General features: G+C 38.3%; 1 protein-coding gene across 4 annotated transcripts in view; it reads right to left on the minus strand.

Moving 5' to 3' along the window:
* Positions 1 to 25,349, minus strand: part of NOX4 (NADPH oxidase 4) — a 107,981-nt gene that overhangs the window by 77,365 nt on the left and 5,267 nt on the right. The window contains exons 3-9 of one of the 4 annotated variants that reach the window (XM_065035531.1): positions 18,064 to 18,170; positions 17,014 to 17,098; positions 16,283 to 16,380; positions 14,221 to 14,248; positions 11,083 to 11,155; positions 6,560 to 6,640; positions 1,447 to 1,675 (exon numbers count right to left, since the gene is read on the minus strand). In XM_065035531.1, the coding sequence (XP_064891603.1) occupies positions 1,447 to 1,675; positions 6,560 to 6,640; positions 11,083 to 11,155; positions 14,221 to 14,248; positions 16,283 to 16,380; positions 17,014 to 17,098; positions 18,064 to 18,170 (701 nt within the window). Of the gene's footprint in view, positions 1 to 1,446; positions 1,676 to 6,559; positions 6,641 to 11,082; positions 11,156 to 14,220; positions 14,249 to 16,282; positions 16,381 to 17,013; positions 17,099 to 18,063; positions 18,175 to 25,349 lie in introns of all 4 variants that reach the window. The other 3 variants (XM_065035359.1, XM_065035443.1, XM_065035617.1) reach the window with 3 other exon arrangements.

Below are 25,349 nucleotides of genomic sequence, written 5' to 3' on the forward strand. Positions count from 1 at the left end.
GCATTTCTTTGTACTGATTATATGGGGAGCCCTGGCTGACTACCTCAGATAGAGACATTTACAGCTGCTCAGCTAAATCCCATCCTATGAGTCAATTACTAACAGCTTATGGCAGAGCTAACTACTAATTCCACATCTGCTCAGTCATTCAAGCCATGGCACTGAAGTGCCCTCAACCCTCATCCATCTTCTCTTCCCAATTTTTGAAGTTATACATCAGCATCACTTGCAACTAGAGTATTTAATTTCCTCAAACACCTTTGGCCATAAAAACTTCAGTAGCTCACAACACCCAAGGCTGTTTGTTTTTTTTTCCTCTTTTAGACTTGGTATCACTAAGCGTATAAAACAGTTTCAAATCCAAACAAGTCCTAAAATAATGTTACGAGCTGCCAGGAGAACATTGAGTGGCCATTTCTTTCCGTGGCTCTTTTTTTTCCCATTAATGGCTCTAGAGCAGACATGTTATGCCCCAAAGACGACTGTCTGATGTCTTGTGGGTCATATGGAGCCAGATATACATTGATGCTTGTAATTCAGGAGTATTACCACAACAAAATACAAATCTGAAGAACTCTGCTTCAATGTAGAATTGACTGTTTCTTATTATGATCACATGCTCTATAACAAAATGTGTTCTCACTGCAGCTAGTAAGGGACATATGTGTTCTACAGAAAACAATTATAATAATAAGAAGAAAGTCCTGTGAGGTCTGTTATGGGACCACCTTGAATGGTGGGCCTTGGGTTTGTGAACTCTGCATTCCCAAACTTCCTAAGGCTACTTGCCAATATAGCCCAGCTCTTTTTTCGAAAGAAAACAGAAAATTTGGATGAAGAAAAAACTGCTGCCACCAAACATAAAGAAACAAAAGGAAAATGGAAAACATAAAAAGAAAAGACTTTTCTGTCCCCACTGTCATCATACTCATTTACCCATGCCACATACAAAACAAGTCTGTCTGCAAACAACAGACTATACAAATCCGAACCACAACCAACTGCAACCCAAAAATGAGTATTAGGACTTGCATCCACATAGTGAAAAAGAGAACAAATGGAGTTTGATTATTTCAATTAACTACTGCCACACAATGCCTACAAAGGGACCTTATGAATATGTTATATAAATGTTTGCTCTGAAGTGTAATTTAAAGTCACATTTATAACAAGACCAATACATCTCTTATCATGTCATACAAAAAAAAGAACATTACAGCCAATCTCTTGACTGTTTTCCACCCTATTCTATGCATCACATTGTAATGCAGTTCAAGGTTTAATACAGATTGTTTTCTCTCCACCAAATCTTTGAATGCCTGAAAAGGTTTTAATAATATTTTCCATTATTAAAACATCTGGTCTGGAAAAGCAATAATTAGTGGTTATGGCTGACTGAAAGACTTGGCTTGGCTTGTAATACCTGAAATGTCGGATCATACAGACCTCTGGGAAGTGTGACTGGAACTTGGGTTCCTCAGAACAAATTCTCATAAAGTTATTTTGTACAAAGGGTTCTGGTACTGATAAGTCCTCTGGGAAAGGCTCAGTAGTATAGTCAGGAAACGTCTCTTCAAAAGCCTTTGGCACCGTCATATTTTCTCGGAGTGTTTTGTTAGGATTAAAGCAACCAGGAGGGTGTTCCTCTAAGTTGGTCTGGTACTTGAGCACTCCCCTAAAGGAAAATAAAACCAGCAAAGACATTGAACAGTCAAAACCAAGCAACTTATCTTAATTCGGAGAGAGTTTGAGAAAGCAGTCACCAAGCTCATCTTCTGTAAGAATTCTTATTCCGTTTGTTTTCAGGACTTTCAATGAAACTGAAGCTTTGCAACAATAGAGCCCTCTGTCACTAGAGGGAAGGTTTAACTTTTCCAGTTCACTTGGCACTCCCCCACTGAACAGCCTAAAGCTTAATACTGCTTGAAAGGGGGAGCTATTGTGGGAGCCTTGAAAAAAAATAAAATAATCACATTTCCAGTTCAATCACACCCAGGCTGTTTTCACTCATCCTCCCTACAGTCAGCAAGCTCCATTTTTAAGGCAATCTGTAGCAGAAGTGGCCTGAGTTGCCAAGTCATAAACTGCAGGAATTTTCCCACTACTTGGTGTTTACCAGGTTTGCAAACAACAGTATAATTTGCTCCTTTGAAAATCATCCTGTCAAATAGACAAAAGGAAATATTAAAGTCCTGCATGATAGCCAAGGAACCTGTCTGGTAAATTATTTTGTGGGCTTCACGCTCGTTTTTTAAGATAAAGTTAAATTTATAGTAAAATGAAGTGAGAACTTTGCAGCTGCAGCTAGAAACCTGAAACGCTCTGGGATATCTGAACACATGAATGAATAATTGAAAATAGGGAAGAACTGATAATACAAGTAATACAATTCCTTAGAAGTACTAGTTGCCTCCAATCTGGATTTAATGAGAGTAAAACCACAAGGAGGACTATTTAAAATACAAAGGGCTGAATGACAGCTATATAGAATGGTGCTGGATGGGAAATAAGGCACACGACACCATGTCTGGTGAGACATGCCCTCTGAGTGTTAGGCTATGTGGTGAAGGCTCATCTCAAGTATATGATCAAACATAAGGACATACGCTCCCCGCTTCTCTCCCCAGAACACACAGGCAGGGGCAGCAGTCACAGAGTTTAATTCATAAGAGAGAAGCAGGACATATGCAATATTCCCAACTTAAACTGGCTCCGACAGGCTACTGGTAATCTTCCCTACTGAAATGTAGCCCTGACAGGTAAGTAACAAGTTTCCCGTGTGGTCCAGTGAATAATATACAGCTTGGAAGTTAAAACTGCTCACTCTAAACTCCACGTCTGACCCTGGGAGAATCACCTGGGAAGTGTCCATGCGTCCACACCCATGCTTGTCTCTATTTATTGCTTGATCGTGTCTATCGCTGGCATCTGGCATCACTGTTGGTCATCGCATATTTGCAAAGTGACAGATATCCCCAGCATTACACTAGTTCCTTGCTCCATAAATATTATGGTGCCTCATGGATTTAGCTGGAAGTTGCAGCACATGTGATATTTTCTCAATCAACCTTGTGTGCATGACTGCCAGCTGCTCTCACAGCTTCTCAGTTCTCAGAACATCCCAAAAGAGGATTCAAAGTTTTCCTTGAGACATGAAGAGCTGAACTGCAAACATGAGCATCCCCTCCAGTGATCTCTAGTTTGTTTAAACTATTGCAAACATGCTAACTGAGTGGCAAACTGGGATGACAAAGCTGCCTGTTAACAGCAGCTGCAATGATTCCCATTTCTGAAGCTGACGAGGAAAGGCAAGTTGTCTTACACACTCAAGATCGGTTCCCAGAAAGGCTGAGTGCTACACCATTCTTATTCCTAAGAAGCCCAAGATATATTCTCATATATTTATTCAGTACAACACCTGAATGCATAAAAATCCATGTGTGGATGTCAATAAGTAGGAGACAGACATCTTTAGCAAACAAAAATGGAAGAGACTGTCCTGATTTAAGCTGGGATAGCATTAATTTTCTTCCTCGTAGCTGGTATAGTGCTGTGTTTCCAATTTAGTATGAGAAGAATGCTGATAATACATTGATGTTTTGGTTGTTGCTGGGTAGTCAAGTCAAGGACTTTTTGGCTTCTCATGCTCAGGTGCACAAGAATCTGGGAAGCAGCAAAGCCAGAACAGCTGACCCAAGCTGACCAAAGGGATATTCCTTACCATTTGATGTCATATTAAGTACATAAAGTGGAATTGGTCAGGGGGTAAATACTGCTGCTCAGGAACAGACAGGCTATTGGTGTCACAGGTGGTAAGCAATTGCATTCTGCATCACTTGTTTTGTATATTCTATTATTATGATTATTTTATCTTCCTTTGCTGTCCTATTAAACTGGTCTTATCTCAACCCACAAGTTTTTATTTTCCTTTGTGATAGTCTCCCCTGTCCAACCTGGGGTTGAGGGGAATGAGCGAGCAGCTGTGTGGTCCTAGTTGCCAGCTGGGGTTACACCACAACAGAGACAAGTCATATGAAATGTCCTACTGGCTGAGTCTATTTGCATGGGCATACATCAATCAACCTCTGCCCCAATTTTCCACCCCCAAAACAGAGACAACATTCACTTCTGGCTGGAGCTGGAAAATACATATCACTGTTACTTCCAATTTTTATTATGATAAGCTTGAGATCAATGGTTCTCAATGTTTTCATAGGGAACTACACTGCTCCTATTTTCTTGTCCATCTTTTGCTGCTCAGCTCAAGGTCAGTTGTTTGAGGGGTCCAATAAAGGTCGATCTGTCAGTGGAATCTCAAGAATTTTCAGAAGGCAAACCCTTGGGTAACTCTAAGTGACTATTATTGTCAGCTTCAATGAACCAGTATAACCCATCTAACTCCACAGTAATATCAAATTTGAATCAGCTGTTTCACGTTTTATAGCTCCTTACATTAGTACTAGAAACATCAAGCTCCTGTTTTTACATAAACTATTTTTTGTAACTATTACTGACTAAAAATATAAATAAATTAATGTAGATATGCATCAAGCCTTAAGCCACTAAAATATTTGAAAGTCAGGTTGCAATAAGTACAAGAGCAACAAAAGTCTTGAAGGATAATTCCCTGAAAGATTCTCCTCTCCCTTAGGGAAAGCATGAAAGAACAAACCAATAACATACAGCAGATGAATCATGTCACTTTATGTACTGCTGAGAAGTGCTTGGCTAACCTGAAGAAGAGGATACAGTAAGAACATAGCTGTGATAGTTTGAAACAAAACAAGAATCCAGGAATACTGTGGAAATACTCAAAAGGAGACTCCCAAGCAAGACAAATGCTCACCCAACCTGTCTGCATAGTCCAGCCACAGGAAATGCCTCACTCTGTAGAGTAACTGGGCATGTGCCTGAAAATCTCCCAGACATGCCATGTAGGAGTAACTTGGGCACCTAAGCATGGGTGTCTAAGCTTCCTTTATTTTCAGATCTTCTAATCAATATCACTAATGGAGCCCAGAAGTCAATTCAGCTCACTTGAATGTAGGTCTTTGTAGCAGCAGGTGAGCTGAAGCATTTTTAAGGCTCCATTGACTGTATATTTTAGAACTCATTAGACTATAACGGGAGACAAACACTCAGAAAACATGTGGAAACCTACATTTAAGCATCTTAAACTTGAACTGACTCCCACTCTCCATGACTCATTCTTCTCCCACTTTTAACTGACACTCAGTTCTTTTAGATTCACACTGAAAGGCTTTCCAATTCAATATTAAGGAGGCTGTGTACAAGAAACCTGTTTAATGCTTGCTGTTTTCCTGCAGCCTTGGTTTGCAAACTTCTCCAACTAGACTTCTTCCTTCATGAAGTGGCACCATAGTTAAGAAGACAATGGGCAAACGACAATACAGTGAAGAAGACGAATTAAAATGGACATGAAAAATACTCCAAAAGCAACCACTGGAACAGATTGCCTAGGGAGGTTAGAGGATCTCAGTCACCAGATGTTTGCATGAAGTTAGACAAACACCTGTCAAGAATAATTCAGCAAAAGTTCATCCTGCCCCAGGACAGGGAGAGTTAGATCCATCTTCCCTGGCTATGCACAAGAGCTATGTCAAAGAAAAAAAAAAGAAAAAAGAAAAAAAGATACAAACAACAAAAAGCCACAGAGAACCGGAATTGAGTCCAAGAGTTTAAATTGTTTTGAACTCATTATTTCAATTCACCAAATCTCAAGCTGCGTTTGTTTTGTTCAACAACTTATTCCTACCGTGATCTTGCTAAGCCTAATTACCTTTCACTGTTTACTTTAAGCAGCGGTGCTCAGTGTCGCACAGACATTCCAGCACCACGTTTCAGATACTTGATGACATGGAGAAACAAACTTCATTCAAATACATCTTCCCTTCCCTACACCCATCTCTTCACCTACATCCACAAAGGAAAATTCGGAGACATTAATGGACCAGATTCTCACGCAGCATAACTTGTAGAAGCTGCTTTACCTTGTCGTAGAGCTGGGCTTGTTTGTGCCAGATACAGACCTGAACATAAGCTTCATGGCACATGAACACTGGTCTGATATTGTGAAAACAGGAGAAAAATCTAGTAAATTTTGTATAATAGTAATGAGAAAGAGAGAATTAGGGAGAGAATCTTCCTTCCCTCTCCTTAGGAGTCAAAATGGAAGGCAAAGAGGAAAGAGAAAGGGATGAGCAACTTTGGTTCATATTCTCATCTCAGCAGCTAAGTAAAAGGGGACAGAAAAGAAACAGTAATGTTTTCTTGACTTCCCACTAGAAATTGGTAACATGGACAAGGCATAAACTTGAAAGTGAAGAAGTATGTGCTAGCTGGCTGTAGTAACTCACAATTCTCCAAGGTACAGTCTGAACTTTATTTAAACAATAACTTGCCGAAAAACTGAAGAGGATAGCATCTTGTCAAGAAGTTAGCCCACTGTGCACAAGTGAGCTCAGGAACAGCACAATCAAGGGAACTGTTCTTTCTAGTTGTGCTTCAGGAAAAGGGAGAGTGTTTTCCATTTACTTACCCAGAAACATGCAGCATCAGCAGCATATAGAAGACAAAGAAAAGGTTGTGTGTATACCAGAAGATGTCATAGTTTGAAACCCTGAAAAGAATAAACCATGGTTCAATGCTGTTTCATTGAGATGGAATCACTGCTAATTAAAAGCAGACCTGTGCACATAGGACATTGTTACACATGCCATAGTCACGAAGAACAGTTAAAGCCCAGCATGTATTCCTACAGGTACACTGCACTTGCAAGCAAGTATTGAGAAGAATGGGTGACTGGCACAGAAGTAAAAAGCTGAGAAAGACAGATGAAGGACATAAAAGTACAGAGCCAGCTGAAGAACTCTTCCTAAATTAGGAGACTTCACAGCCTTCACAGGTCCCATTAACCCCTATCAGAGCCTTATACCTAGAATAATTCTTCAGTCTCCAGGCTCAAAACTCAGCCTCTTTATAGTGAGCGCCTCCTTGCATTCTCCCTGCCTCAATACAGGGATGAGGTCTTTAATGTGTCACTTCTGGTACAACATACAAACAGATACCGTAGACAGTATCAGAAGGGCTTCTGGGAAAGGTAAAAGAAACTTTTGAGGGTGTGGAGTGGAAGGAGATACAGAAGGAAGGGGAATGAGAGCAAGGAGGCAACAAGAGGACAGGTAGGACAATTTCTGGGGCAGGAGACCACATATGGTGGGGCTCTAGGAATGATAGTTTTGGAAGGAACGAGAAGAACATTACCACTGTGAGGATCAGAAGAGGTGAAGGGGAAAGAGGACTTCATTTCATCAGTAATTTGTTAGGTAATGTAAAAAGAACCAAGACCAAAGAAAATACAAGCAGCTTCTTTGCTTTTTTCTTGAGTAAAACAGTCACCAAAAAACAACAACCAAATGGTTAAGAAAATATTCTACTTCATAGCACACAAAGACACCTCTCACACTACACAGCATGTAGCAGAGTCTCTTGCAAAACCAAAAAAGCTACCCCCATTCATAAGCCAAAATAATTATTAAATAAAAAACTCTGAGAACATGCTTTAAGAAGTTACTTCTCAGTCAATGTTTTTTTCAGCATTTCCTCCCTTCCTGCAATCTTTTATATAAAGAGCTAACCACCCTTGCTTAGATACATCTGAAAGGCACACTGCATTTGGTTCTGTCAATACAAGATTTATTTGTTTTCTTCCTCAAGACAGAAGAAAATAATTTTGATGATCTGAGGTCCACCAAGAAGAAAATCCATGCAATGACAGTTCTAATGAACCAACAAGAGCAAATGCCTCTGAAAACTCTTCTTCATCCTGCCATCCTTCATCCCGTTCGTCACCACGTGAACACTTTTTCCTTCTTGAGGCTCCTCAAACCATTTCTAACCACCAACACCCTGGTAGGCATGTCCATGCAGCCACTCATCAGTATCTCTAAGGAGCTGTGGGATTTAACATCAGTAAGAGGAAAGTAAAGGATGATGCTGTGGTAAGTGGAAACAAAGAGAATAACACTTATCCCCAGACCCAAAACAGGTCTTGGAGTTTTGGTTTTATTTTTTTTCAGAATGCACCAATTTTTCAAAATGTCAGTGATGGAAAGTCAATCCCAGCTTCTGATGTGTTGTTCTCAACAGCTAATTATTATTACTGTTTAAAATTACTGTACACTTCTTGTTTGAATATGTCTAAATGTCAGCTTCCAGTCAGCTGAACATTTTATTCTTCTTTCAGCACTCTTGCAGGTACTTCTACTATAAAATCCTGCTTCCTCACGTATATCAAGTTTCTCTAAATGTAATCACGTCCTCCCAGCTTCACCTCCTTAAACTAAAGGGATGGAGATCCTTTAACCTCTTATCATGAAGCGTATTTTCCAACATTTTGATAATCACATATTTCTGACTTATATCCTTTTAAAACTGTGTGTCCTACAGATACATACAGTATTCTAATACACTCAATAATCTTCCTGCTGATACATATATAGCTTTATAGTTCTACAGAACATTTATTACCTTCTTTATCTTCTTTTTAGGGCTTAAAATAGACACTATTCACAGAATGAATGTATTTCTTAGGCACCCAAAGTCCTGAAAATTTGAGATCAAGTTGAATATCTAATTTTAATTTTGGTTAACCTACTTTATAATTTTGCAGGTGAAGGCCTGCAAGAGTTAACTTACTGAGAAATGTAAGGGGAGATTGAGACTGTCATGCTTTAAAGGCATGCAGCAAGCAGCACAGTTTCGGAAAAATATTTTTAACCCTGTTACATCTAGTTTTGGAAAATAACATATATGTGGTAGTTTAGTAGATGAAATAAAGGACTGGAATATTTTGTTACAAAAAGATAAGACATTGAATTAGCTTATATTATAATGTTCCTTTAAATATATGATTTCCAAAGTCACAAGTAATTGTGTTCAATGGAAATACTCTTGAACAATATTGAAACAATATGAAATATTGAACAATATGAAAGTTACCAGAAACATCAACATTTGTTCACAGGATTTATTGCATTTTCTAATAACTTCATAAGCTTTCCAACAAACAACTACTGAACAGAAAATGTTGGTCTAATTCTCAGGTATGACACAGCAAAAAATTAGAAAATTTTTCAAACAATATTCACTTTCCTCCTTTAAACCATGAGGAGTTAATTCAATCCACCTAATACTTATTCACATAGTTTACTGAATAAGTAAAGGCACAAAAATAGCATGATAATCATGCACAGAAAAAATTCAGGAAGAACATATAAAGGAAGAAATGAATAAGCAGGTCAGTGTGCAAGAGCGGATTAGGGCTGAAATCCAAGAGAGTATAACAGTCTCTGAAATACTTTTTAGAAAGCCTAGTTTCTGATAAGCAGTCGACATTTACAATTACTTCTCCTAAGACTATCACATGAGCTTAGCCATCATGAGGCACATGAGAATCCACAAGGAAAAAGATGGAAAAATGACAGAAAGATGCACGGGGAAGCTTGTTTCCTTAGAAAAACATACTACAAAGACAAGCTTGAGCCATATGCCTGAGGGAGAAGCCAGGATAAAATTTATATATAGGAATTATTGCTAGAGTAACAGGAGATGCAGAGGATCTCTTGAGGGCTTTGATTCTGCTGGCTAGATGGCAGAAAGACAGGAAAGCACTTGCACTTAGAGCAACTGAAGGACATAACAAGCGTTTAACTTCAAAACATGGAAACCACTGTTGCATGAACCCCAAAATTATTATTTCCAAAAATATGTTTGCAACTATGCATATTTTCCTAAGTTTCCCAATCATTAATAAATAGCGAGGTTTTTTTCTAATTTATCACAGCCTTGGAGAAAACAGGACTGTGTGCTGGCTCACTGCTGCAGAGTGAAGTAATTGTTTTATTTTTCCATCTTCCCCAGGCTGGCTTTCTTTTGCAAGTAGAGCCATCTGTATGGACTATGTCATGTGCAGCCATGTCTGACATCTTGTGTAGCAGACTTGTTCCACACTTCTGTAGCCTACAGTGCATCACAAAGGTCTCAACCCTGAAAGTATCTTTGTCTACAAAAAGTGCGCAGGTATTCATGGAACTACTTTTTTGAATCAGCATCTGACAACAATGCTACTCAGGAAAGACAGATTAGTTCAACAAAGTTCACTTATCTAGCTCACATCAGTGGAGCACCATTAGTGTTTGAAGATATGGAATTAAAATATCCTTCTGTGTGTGCTGAATTGAGATGATGTAGTTACATAATCAGTATTTGAATTCACCAGAGACTGATATAAAAAATCCAGGTTTTTTTAATATGTTTCAATTGCAGAATCCAAGCCTTAAAACAGCTACATTGGGCTACATCCTCCAAGGCACTGGTCACTCAAACCTACTATAATATGTTCAATAATGCTGGTGCAGAATGTGAACCCGTTGGAGAACCAATACTTTAGAAATCCCAGCAGCTACTCTGAGCCAATACTGTGTTGCTGTTTCAAAATTATAATTGACATTAAAAAGAATATATCTGACAACGAGAAACGGAGCTTTAAAAAGGCAACATTCTACTTAAGTAGCACAATTCTGTTTCAGTTTGCTTGTTTGCTGGTGGGCTTTTTTGTTGTTGTTGCTGTCTTTTTACAGTTTATTGTTACAATTAATTGGTGAAAATAATTAAGATAAAGATATCATCCTACCAGTGGATTTAATTTATGCATTGGACAGAACTTACCATATGCTTAGATTACTGCCTCCCTATGCAAACAGGAAAAAAGCTATTTGAATTATTAAAGGTCTAAATTTTTAACTGAGCAAATTCCTCACAAAATAATTTTCTCTGAAGGAAATTTGATCAGGTTTTGTAATTTTAGAATACAAAATTCACTGTGTTAATTTACCTGCAAGCTAGTAAAAAAAAATAGGGCAAGAAAATCAGGGTTTTTTTTAACACTAACTTAAATATTTCTTGCCTCATACTGCATTTACTCTTCATTCCCTCTCATCAGTATGAGAATATGATTACTCAAATGGGATTTTTCAACATAATGATCAGATTATGTCTTACCTGATGGCATATGTAGAAGCTGTACACATTAGGAATAATACTAACACCATAATGACTCCAGTCAGACCTGGAACTAAAAGAGACAAAAGATAATTTACACTTTTGTCCTATGAGTTTTAAAGCAAGTGGAAGTTATTAGAAATACAAATCATGATTCAATCAAACTCTTCCACGTATTTAGCTCTTGAGGACAATTCCTGTATCAAACTAGACAGGAAAAAAGAGGTGTTGAGTTATTTCCCAGCTTCCCAGAGGAAACGGCCCTTTTCCTTCCATTTCACTATGCACCACTAACTTCCTATTAATCTTTGCTCCTGTAATCATTTGCTCATGACATTTGTCTCTAAGCAGGTAATCAAGAATAAATCCTGTCTATTTGTTTATCTGTAAGACTCACTGCACAAGTTTCTGTATCTCTTTTTGATTCCAAACCCTAAACTCTGCTGAACATGACAATTAAAAACCTGGTCAGGGACAGAATTTCAAGCAAATCAATTTCTGTGCAAGCTGTCACTACAATTGCTTGCCAACCCATTTCATTCTGGAATGAGAAAGAGCCTGAAATTACTCTCCATGGCATTGTATCATGCTTGAAATTGTTGCCCGTAGAGCAAGGCCTGTGATGGTGATCTACAGTCAGCATTTGAGAATGAAGAGTTAAAAACACTAAGACAGGATTCATCTGCTCAAATGCAGACTCATGTCAGGACTAGTCTATCCTCAGCATTTTTAAGTCAGAGGAGTGAAACAAGTATTTCTACAGTATGATTCATCTCATCCTAAAGTAGAATCCTGCCCATAAAGTACAGTAAATCATCAACCTAAAGATAGATTAGAAAAATCCTAACCAAAGTTACTTTTTCTGAGCACCTTATCTTCAAAATTGCCATGCTGGGAATTAAGAACCTGAATTAAGAACCTAAAATCCCTGAAGCATTACATCAAAACATTTTATTTCTTCAAGAATGATGGTTTTTAAGCATAGTCTGGTCACTCTTAAAGCCATGTTTGGTTTTAAACAAAGTCAGTCACCAAGGACAAAGCTAAATAAGTGCTCGTTCAGTGTCAGAATATAAGCATCTCAACCAGCTTTCATGGACGTAAACGGCCAAACCACAGATTTTAATGGTCTAGATATTTAACAGGATCACTTCCTAATGATAAGAACAAGCTAATTTTTTAAATAATTGTGATTTTAGACTCTTCAGCAATAGAGAATTTCAAATCTTATATTTTTATAATATTCTCAATATCCACTTGTTGAGAAGCCTGATACCCAAAATCTGATACATCCCAAATCATTCCTCAGTTTTACACACTGTAGGAAAATCCTGGTCCTGCAAACAATGGAAGTTTTGCCACGGACTGCGTAAGAAACATAATCTCACTCCTTCATGGCACAGTTACAATTAAAACCAGTTGCAATAAAAAAATCTGCATTCTTTCCATTGCCTCCTCCTTCATTTCTTCTTTCTTAATCTAATACGATAGGTAGTGTGCAATCAGTCTCCCCTCTGACACAAATACTTCGAATCAAATCGCAATAAAACACTTGATCCAGCTTCCTACACTGTCACTCAACTCACAGGTCATCATTTACACCCAATTCTTCAACTCTCTTCTCCATCAAACTGCAAACATGAAATCACTCACAACCTTCCCCCAATCCATCAGTGCATTTTCCTCCACTAACTGTAATCTTGAATACTTGTTCATACCAGAGCTAGCCTCACACCCTTAAGCAAGGAGGTTCTTTCCTGGGCTGATCTGAAAAGCCATCACACTGTAAATCCTTCTAACTCATTACTCCTTCTCTTCACTGTGTTAAAAAAATCAGCCAGTAAATCTAGTTCTGGAACATTTGGGAAGAGACCATTTTTTTGCATATTTGTACAGCTCCCAGTGCAGCAAAATCTTGGTCCGTGTCTAGACACTCCCACAGCACCAATCAAAAATGTTAATTACCACTTGTAAAGATGGGGAGTGATCTGAGTAACTTTAAATTTAAGATGACTTGGAATCACTGCTTTTTGCAACAATGTGCTCAAACCTTTGAAAACGCAATAGTTTCCTGGCTGTTGGAGGCTAAAAGGAGTTCCACCTTGCACATCCTCCGCTAAACTAGAGAAGTCTCAAAGTGTCCCCAGAAGCTGTGACAATATTTGGTGGGATCTCTATGCTCATTCTTCCCAAATCCTTCTCTTTTATCCAAAATATTCAATATACTAGCTGATTGTTCTGATTCTGCCTCCCTGTCTTCAATTTCCTCCTTTGTGAGTTACCTTCTTTCAAGCCTCTACTAATTCACTAACTACAGCAGTCACCCAACTCATTTCCATTAATATTTACATTCTACCTCAACTTCTAACATGTCACTTTCTCACTTCCTCTATTCTCAACTGACCTAAACTTTGCTGAAGGTTTTTGGAAAGCCCTTTCCCATAGGTTACCAATTCCAGTAAGTATGTTGGGATTGACAGATCTAGAAACCCATTTATTGCTGTCCAGACCAATTCCTTTGGACCATGTCCTACATGTTACCGACTTGGGATTTTTGCATTTGATCTAAACAAAAGTGAAAGAGAGATGACCTCAGAAAGGACCTTTACCTGCCTGTGAGGCACTCCAGCTCAGGCTTGAGCCTAGCCCTCCATACCCAAACATTGCTCCCTTATAAATTCCTGCACCAAAAATGTCTTTGCTTATTTATTCTTTATGAGTGCTGAAGCCTTATTCCTGTGTAACAGTTTCGATGGCTCTGAAGTCAAACCAACCTTTAAATAAACTAGCTGAAGCAAGAATACAGTTTGTTTTTGTTTTTGTTTTCTAGAAATTGGATCATTTAGGAATTTGCTTTTAATATTATTCAGAATCTCTGTTTGAAACTGATGATTTTCCACTGACTCAGCTGTACAACAACAGCTTTCAAGATGCTGCTTATCCTACTACAGGACTTACGTAACTCCTCCCTCCTGATTATTGGATAAGCAAACCCAGGTTATATTAATACAAATAACACATCTCAACCTAGCTGAGATACAACAAATGGAGCATGCGAACAAAGGATCAAAATGATTTGTCTGGAGAGTGATGATGAGAAGAAGCAAGGTTTCTCATTCAGTTTTGCAACAGACTTACCAGTAGCAAAAAGAAGATTTCTTGGGTCCTGAAAAACAGACAAGCCAAAAAAAAAAAAAAGAAAAGTCAAGATATGTGATCTTGTATCGATAACAATAACAAGTAGCTCACAAAGCTGACGCGCTTGATGGCATGGGCAATCCCTAAATCTGGATGCAGGAATGGATTTGGTATTTGGTAGCAGTTTACACTGGCTGCAACTAAACATAAACTAAACCTTTAGCCTTTGCATTCTCCCAGTGAAGACAGGTCTGATCCGTTATGAAAAATTAGGATACAGATAATTTTACAAATAATTATTTTTTTAAAGTCTGACTTAGTTACCTCATACCTTTGGGAGGACAGAGGGGAGCCGAAGAGAGAGAGATTTTGAATTTAAATCAAAGACCAGCAGTGAGCATTTTACTGCCAGTTACATCACCAAGAGATTTGCAGTGGACTCCAGTGAAGCAGGACTGAACACAAAGGAGCTGACAATACAAGGCCAGATGTTTCTGTGTCCTTCACCACATGTGAAAGGAAGAGGGGATATGTCAGTCTCACAGGAAACTGCCTCACCTCCCATGAGCCCTATGCCTCGTGAGGTTTTCTCTTCACTGCGGAGCAAAACATGTTTTTTTTAAACTTGCAGTAAAATGCAGTGAGGGGAGGTGAGCAGTTTTCATACAGTTCAGAAAAAATCAAGTGTCCTTTTCTGTGACCTTGTCTGCATCCAAACGTGCACACCCATGGACAGAAGTTGACAGTAGCATCCAGACTGCCCATCGTGTCTAAAAAACAAGTTTAATTGGAATTCAAGCATGAAAGTTCAAGCACTAATAAAGTACCTAAAATCTGGAAGGTTATGATCCTAGAATTACAAAAAGACTTTCTGTTATCTCCATTTTCTATTGCAAAATTCCTAAGTCTGCTTAGTACAGGCTGCCATGCTCACCCTGGCACATTTTCTCCTGAAGCAAGCTCCTGCTAACAGGGCTGATGAGTTTACATCTATTAGTCCACTCCTTACATATGCAGACCCATGAACCCAGTTCAACCCAAAACCTCTGCACAGTAGTTGGTGTTGGCATGTCTGGCTGCCACAGAATAGCTCTATGATTAGATCATTCACCCAGGGAGTGGAAGACCTTGGTTGTTGGTCCTTATGAGCCTGCACTGAGTCAGGCTCTGTTTTTCCAGGAAAGGATGCAGCTGGGACAGGGTCATTCTAAATATTTCATAATGAAGCTGGTAGAAAAGAAATGCAGACTTGAGACTAGAATGAGTATAAACAAGAGAGAACTTGACTGTAGCCCAAAAGAGCCCTGGACTCTGGTCTTACTCCTGCAATCTGCAAACATCTCTCCAGTGCCAAATGCACAAGGAAGCACCTGGAGGAGGGACTAGGACTGTGGTATGACTTCAGGAGACTTGCCCCACGGTCAGAAAAGTCATGCAAACAAAGTATTTCATAAGTTGAAATCAGCTCCCAGCCCAATTCATGCAGATAACTAATTCCACTCTTTGCTTACATACTGAAGTTCCCACTGCAGTTTAAAAATCAAAAAATCAGGCTCAAATCTCACTATCCTCAAATCCCCAGTACATGTCACACAGTACTACATTCTAAACGTTGCAAATGCAGAATGCGTTTTCTCTAAACAGCAGCAGAGGTGTCTCAACCAGGCCCACCCAAGGAACAGAGAGAAGCAGAAGAACAGAATAGACTATTTCAGTTGGAAGGAACATACAATGACCATCTAGTCCATGTGCCTGACCAGTTCAAGGCTGACTGAAAGTTTAAGCATGCTATAGAGAAGCAGAACAGGGTGCAAGGTGAAAGGACTTGACAACAGCATTCTCGTCCTCATAATCAAACAGGTTTGAATCCTGCTGGCTTAAACAAAGTGCTTGATATGCGCTTTGTCCAGAGAAAAACCCACAAAATGGTGAGTTTCCAACGCACAAAATCAGTAGCACTGTATAGATCATAGGATGGATCACAAAGTGGAATTGAACACATAAATAATCATGTATTTAAATTATATTTAAAAAGTAAAATATACAAGCACAGCTGGCTCACCTCACCACGATAGTTCGCTGCATTTAATGCCAGAAAGTCTTCATTGAAGTTCTCAGAAAAATTAAGAGCATTCACCAGATGAGCAGCAACATGTAAGACTGAAAAGAACAGAGTAAAGCTGAGACCCATAAACAAGAGGTAGATGCTCCTCTAAAGTAAAGTGGCTACCCAGATGTCAAGTTATAATCACATCACCTGCATGAGACGCATCAGGGACTAAAGAGCTATTTTTCTAGAGTAAAACAGGTTATAGATATTTATGGCAAAGGCAGCATGTATTTTAAGTTTCTTTCAACACTATAGCAATCATTTCCACACTGCGATGATTCAGCTGGGAGACAACATTCAAAGGTGTCCAAAGAAGGTGAACTGGGTATTTGCCTCCACTGCTCCCCCTCCTGCAGATAACCCTGTAGCATCCCACTTCTGCACTCAAATTCCTCAGGCACAATCAAATCAAAGGTCACTCATAATGGCAGATTTTGACCTGATCTTATATACCTGTCCTTTAAGAAACTGGAATTTTAAGGAAAGGCTCGACATTAGAATGTAAGCACATGTTTAAATGAAAAATAAACCAAAACCCACATACATCTGAGAAAGCATTCATCATTTGAGGCAGAGAAGCACAGAGCAAGACTACCCCCAAATGTACTGCACGAGAAAAACCACAAAATACTGCTTTAATGTGTTTCCCAAACAAGCTGCTGCTCAGCACGGTAAGATCTCACCTGAAAAGACACATATTGTAACACCACACGTCACATGGAAAGTTTTGCTTTTATCTAGCAGCCTTCTGGTTTTCTTGCTGGCAACCTAATAAGAGAAGAATTCAAGCAATCTCTTGCAAAACAAAGCACAGGAAGAAAAATACTAACAGCAATTGGGATGAATTAATAGCAATTTCAAATTTAAAACTACAGGATTATGTCAACAAGCCAATTTTGAGGTCTTAATGAAGAAATTACAGTTGGATCTGTATTAGATCGATGTCAAGAGTGCATAGAGTAGCGCCCCTCTGTCTTTGAAATTTAGGAATTCCAGCACTAATTGTTGTAGGAATCACTGACTAGTGAGCAGGACCAGAGGGAAAGAGATTTATGTATATTTGCATACATATATTTGCACCCATAGAGATCAGATCTTACAGGTACTGTCACATGATGAACAGAACTTATAGGATCAATTTGCAACCATCTAGAAAACACAGATGTTCCACAAAAGCGTTACTTATATTTCTGTTAAAGCAACTGGTGAATCATAAACAAGCTAAGCTACTGTTTACTGAATACTGGTACAGAAAAAAAGCCCTCTTAGCTTTGCCAGAATTTCTTTATCTGATTAAAAAAATATATCAGGTTGGGTATTTAAAGTTCTGTCATCCCCAACAGGACAGTTCTGGCCGTACAGAGATGAAGTTCTATTTGCTATGTTGAATTCTACCAGGAAGCAGTAGAGAGAACACAGATGTCTTTTATATTCGAGTTGGGAAAGAAAGAGGAGATTTCATCTGGTTACAGTTCCACAGCAAGTCCCTGTCCTTCAAGAATGCACTGAAGAAACCTTCTTCCCTACAGGTCCAATCAAACCAGACAATGCCAGCCAAGGCATTTTCTTCACAGGGGTCATGAAATTCAAGCTGAATGTCCAACACTTGCATAATGTAGCCACATAATGTATAATAAACAGGGATTTAAGATGTTTTCTCCTATTGATTTTAGACTGAAGAGAGACCAGGGTCATCTTCATCTCAACTGCTGTACTCTGAGGACAGTACTTACCTTCTGAGATCCTCGCAGGAAGGCCAAGAGAACACGGCACATTGGTAGAAGGACCAGGCAGCAGTTGAGATTGAGGACAGATGCTGAAGCTCTGCTAACACACAATCCTAGCTGAACAAATATAGCAAGAGTTAGGTTACAGGGAGAAAAGATGCTCTAATGGCTCAGGTGTCAGTATTCAACCTCCATTTCTTTGCCATGACCTGAATGTTTTCCATGTTCTCTTAACTCATCAGAACAATAGAGTTTCATGGTTTTCCACATGTATTGGACACACAGTGTACTGTCCTGTTCTGATGGAAACAGCTCTTACCTTTGCATCAAAAAATTATGAAAAATTAATTTTGCCAGCAATAATGTCAGCAAACGACAACTTTCTACTGAAGGAACAAATATCTTCATCGGTGCTCAAAGCCACATGAAACAAAAACAATCTCAGGAAACAATAAGCGTCCACTGAGAAATTACCCAAAAGCTTCAACAGACATAATTAAATAAGACAGATAAATACTACGAAGATACTAGTCAGCCACTTAAGTAAAGTGTAATGAATTTCTAGTAAACAAGTCAGAAACATATGTAAAAAATTATTGATTCAATTAAACTGCAATGATAATTTTGTTTCAAGGACTGTTACGAAATTGTCACAGAACTTCCCATCCATTCACACTATGCAGTGCCATATTTGGACCTAAAGAAAGTAGGTTTTCTTCATTTTAACTACTCAATAGCTGATAATCGTAATGAAATGTAATTTCACTAATGCTTTCACTGGTATATTTGGAACTTACATAATTAGAACAAAAACACTTGTCAAATAAATGAACAAAGCACACATTAATGTCATAACCCTGTATTTTTTAATCTTATTATATTCTCTAATTCATTTATGATTTTTAAAAAGTTCACAAAATGCCATTGTTCTCCTAGTTATTAGGTTGAATTACCATTTTACTAGCTTATATAAAAGATGCTTTTAGACTGTCAACAGATTTCTGGAAGGATATATCTTACAATGTTCTCTAAACCCCACGTTTTTCAGCTCCTGAAGAAATTAATGAAAAACTATTATAAGATAACTCAAGTACTGCAGAGATACGTGAATCACTTGAACGGGCACAAATTATTCAGTAAAAATTACTATAGATTTATTATTTTTAAAAATGAAATTTCTGTTAAAAAATAACATTTGTTATGTCTCAGTCAAAAAATTCCTATCAGTGAAACATTTATTATTTTCATATCTTTCTTATCAAGGAGAAACAAAATTGGAGAGAAACAAAGATAATTTATTTGGAAAAAGATTTTTTTACAAAAATAATCAGAAAAGCCTTGTAATTTCAAACCTTGTAATTGGTATTAGTTTGTGGTTTTTTTACAAACTTATGTGTCACAGAAATGGACAAATAGATAAACTAGGAAAAATAAACAAAATAACTGGACTTCAGCATGTCTAGTAAGATCACAAGCACGATGGCAAGACAGGAGCTCCTCAGTACCATAAAATGTCAGAACCGCCCACTCCCATAGTCAGTAACACCTACATACTCCACCTTCTCTGTGGTGCTCTGGGCACAAACCACAGAACAAAACATCATAAGGCACTTTCTCTCCAAAGCTGCTCATGAGGAGTAGGAGCCATCGCTCCACAAAATGTGCTCTGCTTTGTCCTCTCCCATGTAAATGAGGGATCCCTGGCAAATGTCCTGGGAGCACATCTCACAGAAATTACACTGAGTCAGACACTTTCAACAGAGGTACCTATAACCTACCAAATGAGGAGTGTCTGAAGGAACTGGGGCGGTTTAGCCTGGAGAAAAGGCAGATGAGACCTTATCACTGTCTACAACTACCTGAAAGGAGGTTGTAGCATGGAGGCTGTTGGTCTCTTTTCCCAAGTAGCAAGTGATAGGACAAGAGGAAATGGCCTCAAGTTGCACCAGGGGAGGTTTTGATTGGATATTAGGAAAAATTTATTCACAGAAAGGGTTATCAGGCATTGGAACAGGCTGCCCAGGGAAGTGGTGGAGTCACCATCCCTGGAGGTGTTTAAAAGCCACACAGACGAGGTTCTTAGGGACGTGGTTTAGTACTAGAGTTAGGTTAGGTTATGGTTGGACTTGACGATCCTGAGGCTCTCTTTCAAACAAAATGATTTTATGATTCTATGAATTATAGAAAATGAGACTAGAACAAACCACATCCCCCAGTTCTTCCCCACTCTCCAGACCTCATCCTCTACTTCTTCCAATGCACGCTTAGTAATTTTTTTCCTTACATAAAACCTCCCTTGCTTCTATTTCTTCTGCTGTTTCACACTCTGTTCACATGCAAAATGAGAGATTATTCTTGCTACTTTTCCCTCACAAGTCATGTGCTTCAGACTTTAGATCATCCTCTCCTCCTACATGTTGGTCCAGAGCCCAGGAGCAAGGACTATGATTGAGCACCAGCTACAATGGCCCCAACCTCAGCAATTCAGATTTTCCTGAATGCTGATTTCACTTTCCACTTCAAGGTATGATAAAAAGAAAAGTATGTGAACAACCAAGCTAAATATTTCTCTGTGTTTGTCCACAGTAGCTTAAAGGGACTTCAGAACATGATGAGATATTTTTGGACTATCAGATTAAATGGCAATACCCTTGAAATGATTTGACTTAATGGCAAGTAAAATGTCTTTATAATGTGTTGTTTGCATATACAAGATTGTGTCTCTTTTCATTAATTATTATTCTGCTAAAGGGAAACTAAAAATGAGCTATACACCTCATAAAAGCAATAACTTCAAAAACATGGTCATTAAACACGTATTCTTATGTGTTTATTTTTTATTTTTATTAGAGCTTGCTGATGTGCTACAGTATCTCAGTGATTAACTGAGCATGATTTGAAAAACACAAGAATTATGTAGAACTAACATTCCACAAAATTCAGAAGTAAACAGAACCATTTTTGTAGCTCTTGACTAATTGCTAAATCTGAAAAAAATCTGCAATACAACTAGTAAGTTAAGCCATTTGAAAGTTGTAATAATTTCTATTATATGGGCCTATGAGAAAGATGGGGACAGACTTTATGTTATGATAGAATAAGGGGTAATGGTTTTAAACTAAAGAAGGAGAGATTCAGACTAGACATGAGAAAGAAATTTTTTACACTGAGGGTGGTGAAACCCTGTCCCGGGTTGCCCAGAGAGGTGGTGGATGAACCATCCCTGGAGACATCCCAGGCCAGGCTGGACGGGGCTCTGAGCAACCTGATCTGGGTGAAGATGTCCCTGCTCATGGCAGGGGTGGCACTGGATGAGCTTTGAAGGTCCCTTCAAACCCAAACTACACTATGATTCCATGATTCTATGTGATCCATCATTAGTTTCTCAAGAATTTCTGTGGTCTTTGAGTTTAAAACATAAACCAGGCATGATACCAGTTATCCAAAAGTTCCTCTATCAGACACAATTATTCTTTTTGCAAAACTTTAATAAAGCAGTTTAGTTTGGAATAGTCTAGAATAGAGTTCATTACACACTGTATCATGTTAAATAAATGAAATAATTTATTCTGAGAAATAAGCAAAATGACAAAAAATGTAACTGGTACAAAAAATATAAGTCAGCTATGATGAGTAGAAAAAGTTACCCAACTAACTGTGTATTGTATTTTTCCATGACACTATTTAACAAACCGCAGATATTCATTCATGATGCAATTACTATGGAAGAATGCCCTTACATTAATTCTAATGCAATGCTTTCAGCATGTGTAAAAAGCAGGAAAAAAAAAAAAGAGGAAGAAATTACTTCTCCAAATATGAAGTACATTTCTAGAAAAGTGCAATTCAAACAGTTTCAAACAGTTTCACCAATGGTTCAGTTAAGGTTTTATTCTGAATAAATAAAGTTGGGCAATGTTTGCTGCAACAAGCCCCCTGACCAATTTGAAAACAATGGTAAAGTAATACATTTAGCAATGCTTAGAATCACAATTCATTCAAGACCCAGAAAGATAACAGAGCACTAAGTTTGCTCTTAACATGTATCCAAAAGCTAAAAATATCTCCATGAAACTAATCCCTTCCAAATGGTTTCCAAATGGTCTTCTTCTTGACTTCCTTTGCATTGCCTGGGTGGCATAGTAACAAATTAGCATAGTGTATTGTTGGATTTTTAAACAATAGTAGAATAAAAGATTATTTTTGCTCCAAGGCAACTTGCTGGTTCTAGAAGGGAATATATAACCTTATTAACTACTTAAGAAATGAGATAAATATAATCCTTTTTTCTTCATAAGGTTATCATTGTCTTAAGAAAAAAAAAGGTGTCATTTCATGTTATTAGTACATGTAATTGCTGTAGAAGAAAAAAGAGGGAAAAAAAACACTCCCAAAATCTTTGAAGGACACTTTCTTTCATCCACCTTTGTTGACAGCAAATCCAAGCATTTGACAACCTCTTTCTGTACTCTGCCTACCCAGTACCAGACATGCTGTTATCCCATTTCATGGAGGGGCAAAGAGGCCTACAAAAACTAAAGAATTGGTCAAATTCACAGGGGAAAACTGTGGCAGGGATAGTGGGTTACTAGACCCACCCCAGTCTCAAAGCTGGTATCCTAAAAATTAGGCCAGACTTCTTCTCCAGGCAAGTATAAATCAATCACCATATTTTTCTTCTCCATTGCAGCAAAAAAGGGTCCAGAGATAAAGTGGGAAGGTAAGTTCTCCAGCTGTCCCTGTCTTATGTCCAGTCCCACAAAAATCAGGGTGAACTCCTGGCTAAGCTCACACAATGTGCAAAGTGGGACAGAGAAGCAAAGAGTCAGTTCTCCTTGCATGTTCTGTGTACAAGCTTCTCTGTAGTTAGGCAAATGATTCCAGTATTAGGTTGAGGGGCAATTTACTGTGTATCAGTGAATTCTTCAAAGATTCTCAGTTATAAACACTGAAATGAACTTACCTACAACCGCTGTGCACATAAAACTAATATTCAACACACGGTTGCAAAACATATTGGGGAGCAGAATACAGGAAGACTTCAACAAATATTGTCCTATCTCACCTTTTAAGCTCATCTTGTAGAAAAACAAATTAAGAATACCACAAAGCCTTCCATACCTAAAAGTGATGTGTGTCTGACTCTCAGGCCTTCACTATTTGCAAGCAATAATCCTCAACAGGTCATGGTGCAGAAGAGACATCACACTTGTCTCTCTCTCTCTCTCTCTGGAGGCTTTCCTTTGAACTTTTTCAATCTTCCATGGTTTAGGGCCACTTGAAAGGTTGTGGGAAGACTCATAAGACACATGTTGTCCTGGAGAGACAGGTAACAGACCAACTTCCCAGATCTGTACTGGAACAGCTAAAAATATTTATTTCCATAGGTGGGACAAACTGTGTTACACAATGTGTCTCGTTTTGACCTAACTTCCTTTTCTTCACACAGTACTCCTTACTTCTAGTAACAGAGCACAGATAATCTAAGATGAAGGACAATCTGAATTGCATGGGTAGCAATTATTCCCCCTAGACCTGCCAAATCTGGTTGGAGATCTAGCAAAATAAAGCCCAAAGCAGCTGAAAGGAAGTTGTAAGGAAAGAAAATGCAAGGGTAGCAGAAACCTACCAGAACATAAAAAATTCTACAGAAGTTTGTTTGCTTTTGTTCCTGAAGATGGAAGTTGTCAAGGCAGGACTCTGTAAATCCCAATCTCATGTACTGCAGCCCTTTAAAAATGATTTTACAACTAACTAGTGTAATATTTTTGAATCACATTTGAAAAAGTATATTTAAAAGAAAAATAAATCACCAATTCTCTACACAGAGAATTTAACAACAGCCCAATTCTCTATGCTAATTCAACTTCAGTCTTCGGTTTGCATATATGAATCTGAACTTGGATATGATATTAAAGAAAGGGAGAAATATCAGGAGTGGACAATGACAGCAATATTTTTAGCTCTCTCATGAAGTATGGGGTATCGTTCCTGCAGTACTGAGCATCAATATTCTCAGTGTTCACTTCTAACTCACCAGTCATGCATTCCTTGAAGGTTTTCCTTCTCTGTCTGTCCACATACTTAGGTTATGTGTTCTCATTTTATATGCAGTCCCTTTGTCTTTGATGTACTCCTCCTCCTGGTTAATTGAGCCATGCAATCTGAAGAGAGCAACTATCTTAATCTGGAATTCAGTATTAGCTCCCAGTTTCTCTCAATCTCCAAACAAAGTATATTCACTTACAAGATTTCAGATCAAATGTTCATCTTCATTAATTTATACTTCAGTTAATTTAAGCTATTATAATCCTGATCTCAAGAAACAGAATGGTAAAAAATACTTCTGTCATTGTTGATGAGTTACGAGTTTCTTTTTGTGCCAGGCAGAATGATAACACGCACAGACTGAATGAGATCTCAAGTTATCTTCCAGATTTGAGTGTTCCAGACTCTAGATGTTGTAGCAACATCAAAGCATGACAATCTTATATTCATTAACAATTAGGGATTGAACAGTTGAACCTACAAAATGCAGCGTGATCTAAACTCCACAAGGTTGGTCATTAATCAAGGAATTAACGGTACCCGACTCTCCCCAAGAGATTCACAACACACTGCAATGCATGGCCATAGCAGGCATTTATTTATTGCCATATTTGAATCACAGTCCCACAGAAGTGATGCAATGTCTGCTACTAAGGGCTTCCTTTATGTTGAATTATTTCCCCTTATCACAACACGGTAGGTAATATGATATGTAAAACTGGTCTTCTAGACTGTAATGGTGCTATTTTTATTTTAATACCTGCCATTGTTGGACTACCATGGGAATCCTGCAATAATACATAATATAATGAATAATCAATCAAAGAAATATTCTGGCCATAATTCAGTTCTGTTTGACAGAGTATTATGCCATAATCTTCTTATGATGAGGAGCGATGATGACAAGACCATTATTAACACAAGTCTAGATGATACAGCAGTAAAAATCTCAGTTAATCATTTGATATGTACCTCTACTAATTGAACCTCCACTATGGACAGTTTCACAGGAAGTTCTGCAAAGCTGGAAGTTCTCCCATAAAAGTTAATAAAATAGATGTCCTTCGCAGGATTACTGCCATTTGAAAGAAGAAAAAAAACGGAACAAAAGAACTATATGGTGCAAAACCCAAGTTCCTCAATGGCTCATAACTGAGAAGAATCTCAGCAACGGTGCTGAACTGTGGGACTGCCCAGGAAGGGCAAAGGGTTGAAGGAAAAAAATGTTTTGGCAAACAAAAAAT

Source organism: Columba livia, chromosome 1, assembly GCF_036013475.1.
Source record: "Columba livia isolate bColLiv1 breed racing homer chromosome 1, bColLiv1.pat.W.v2, whole genome shotgun sequence".
NCBI classification, from domain to species: Eukaryota; Metazoa; Chordata; class Aves; order Columbiformes; family Columbidae; genus Columba; species Columba livia.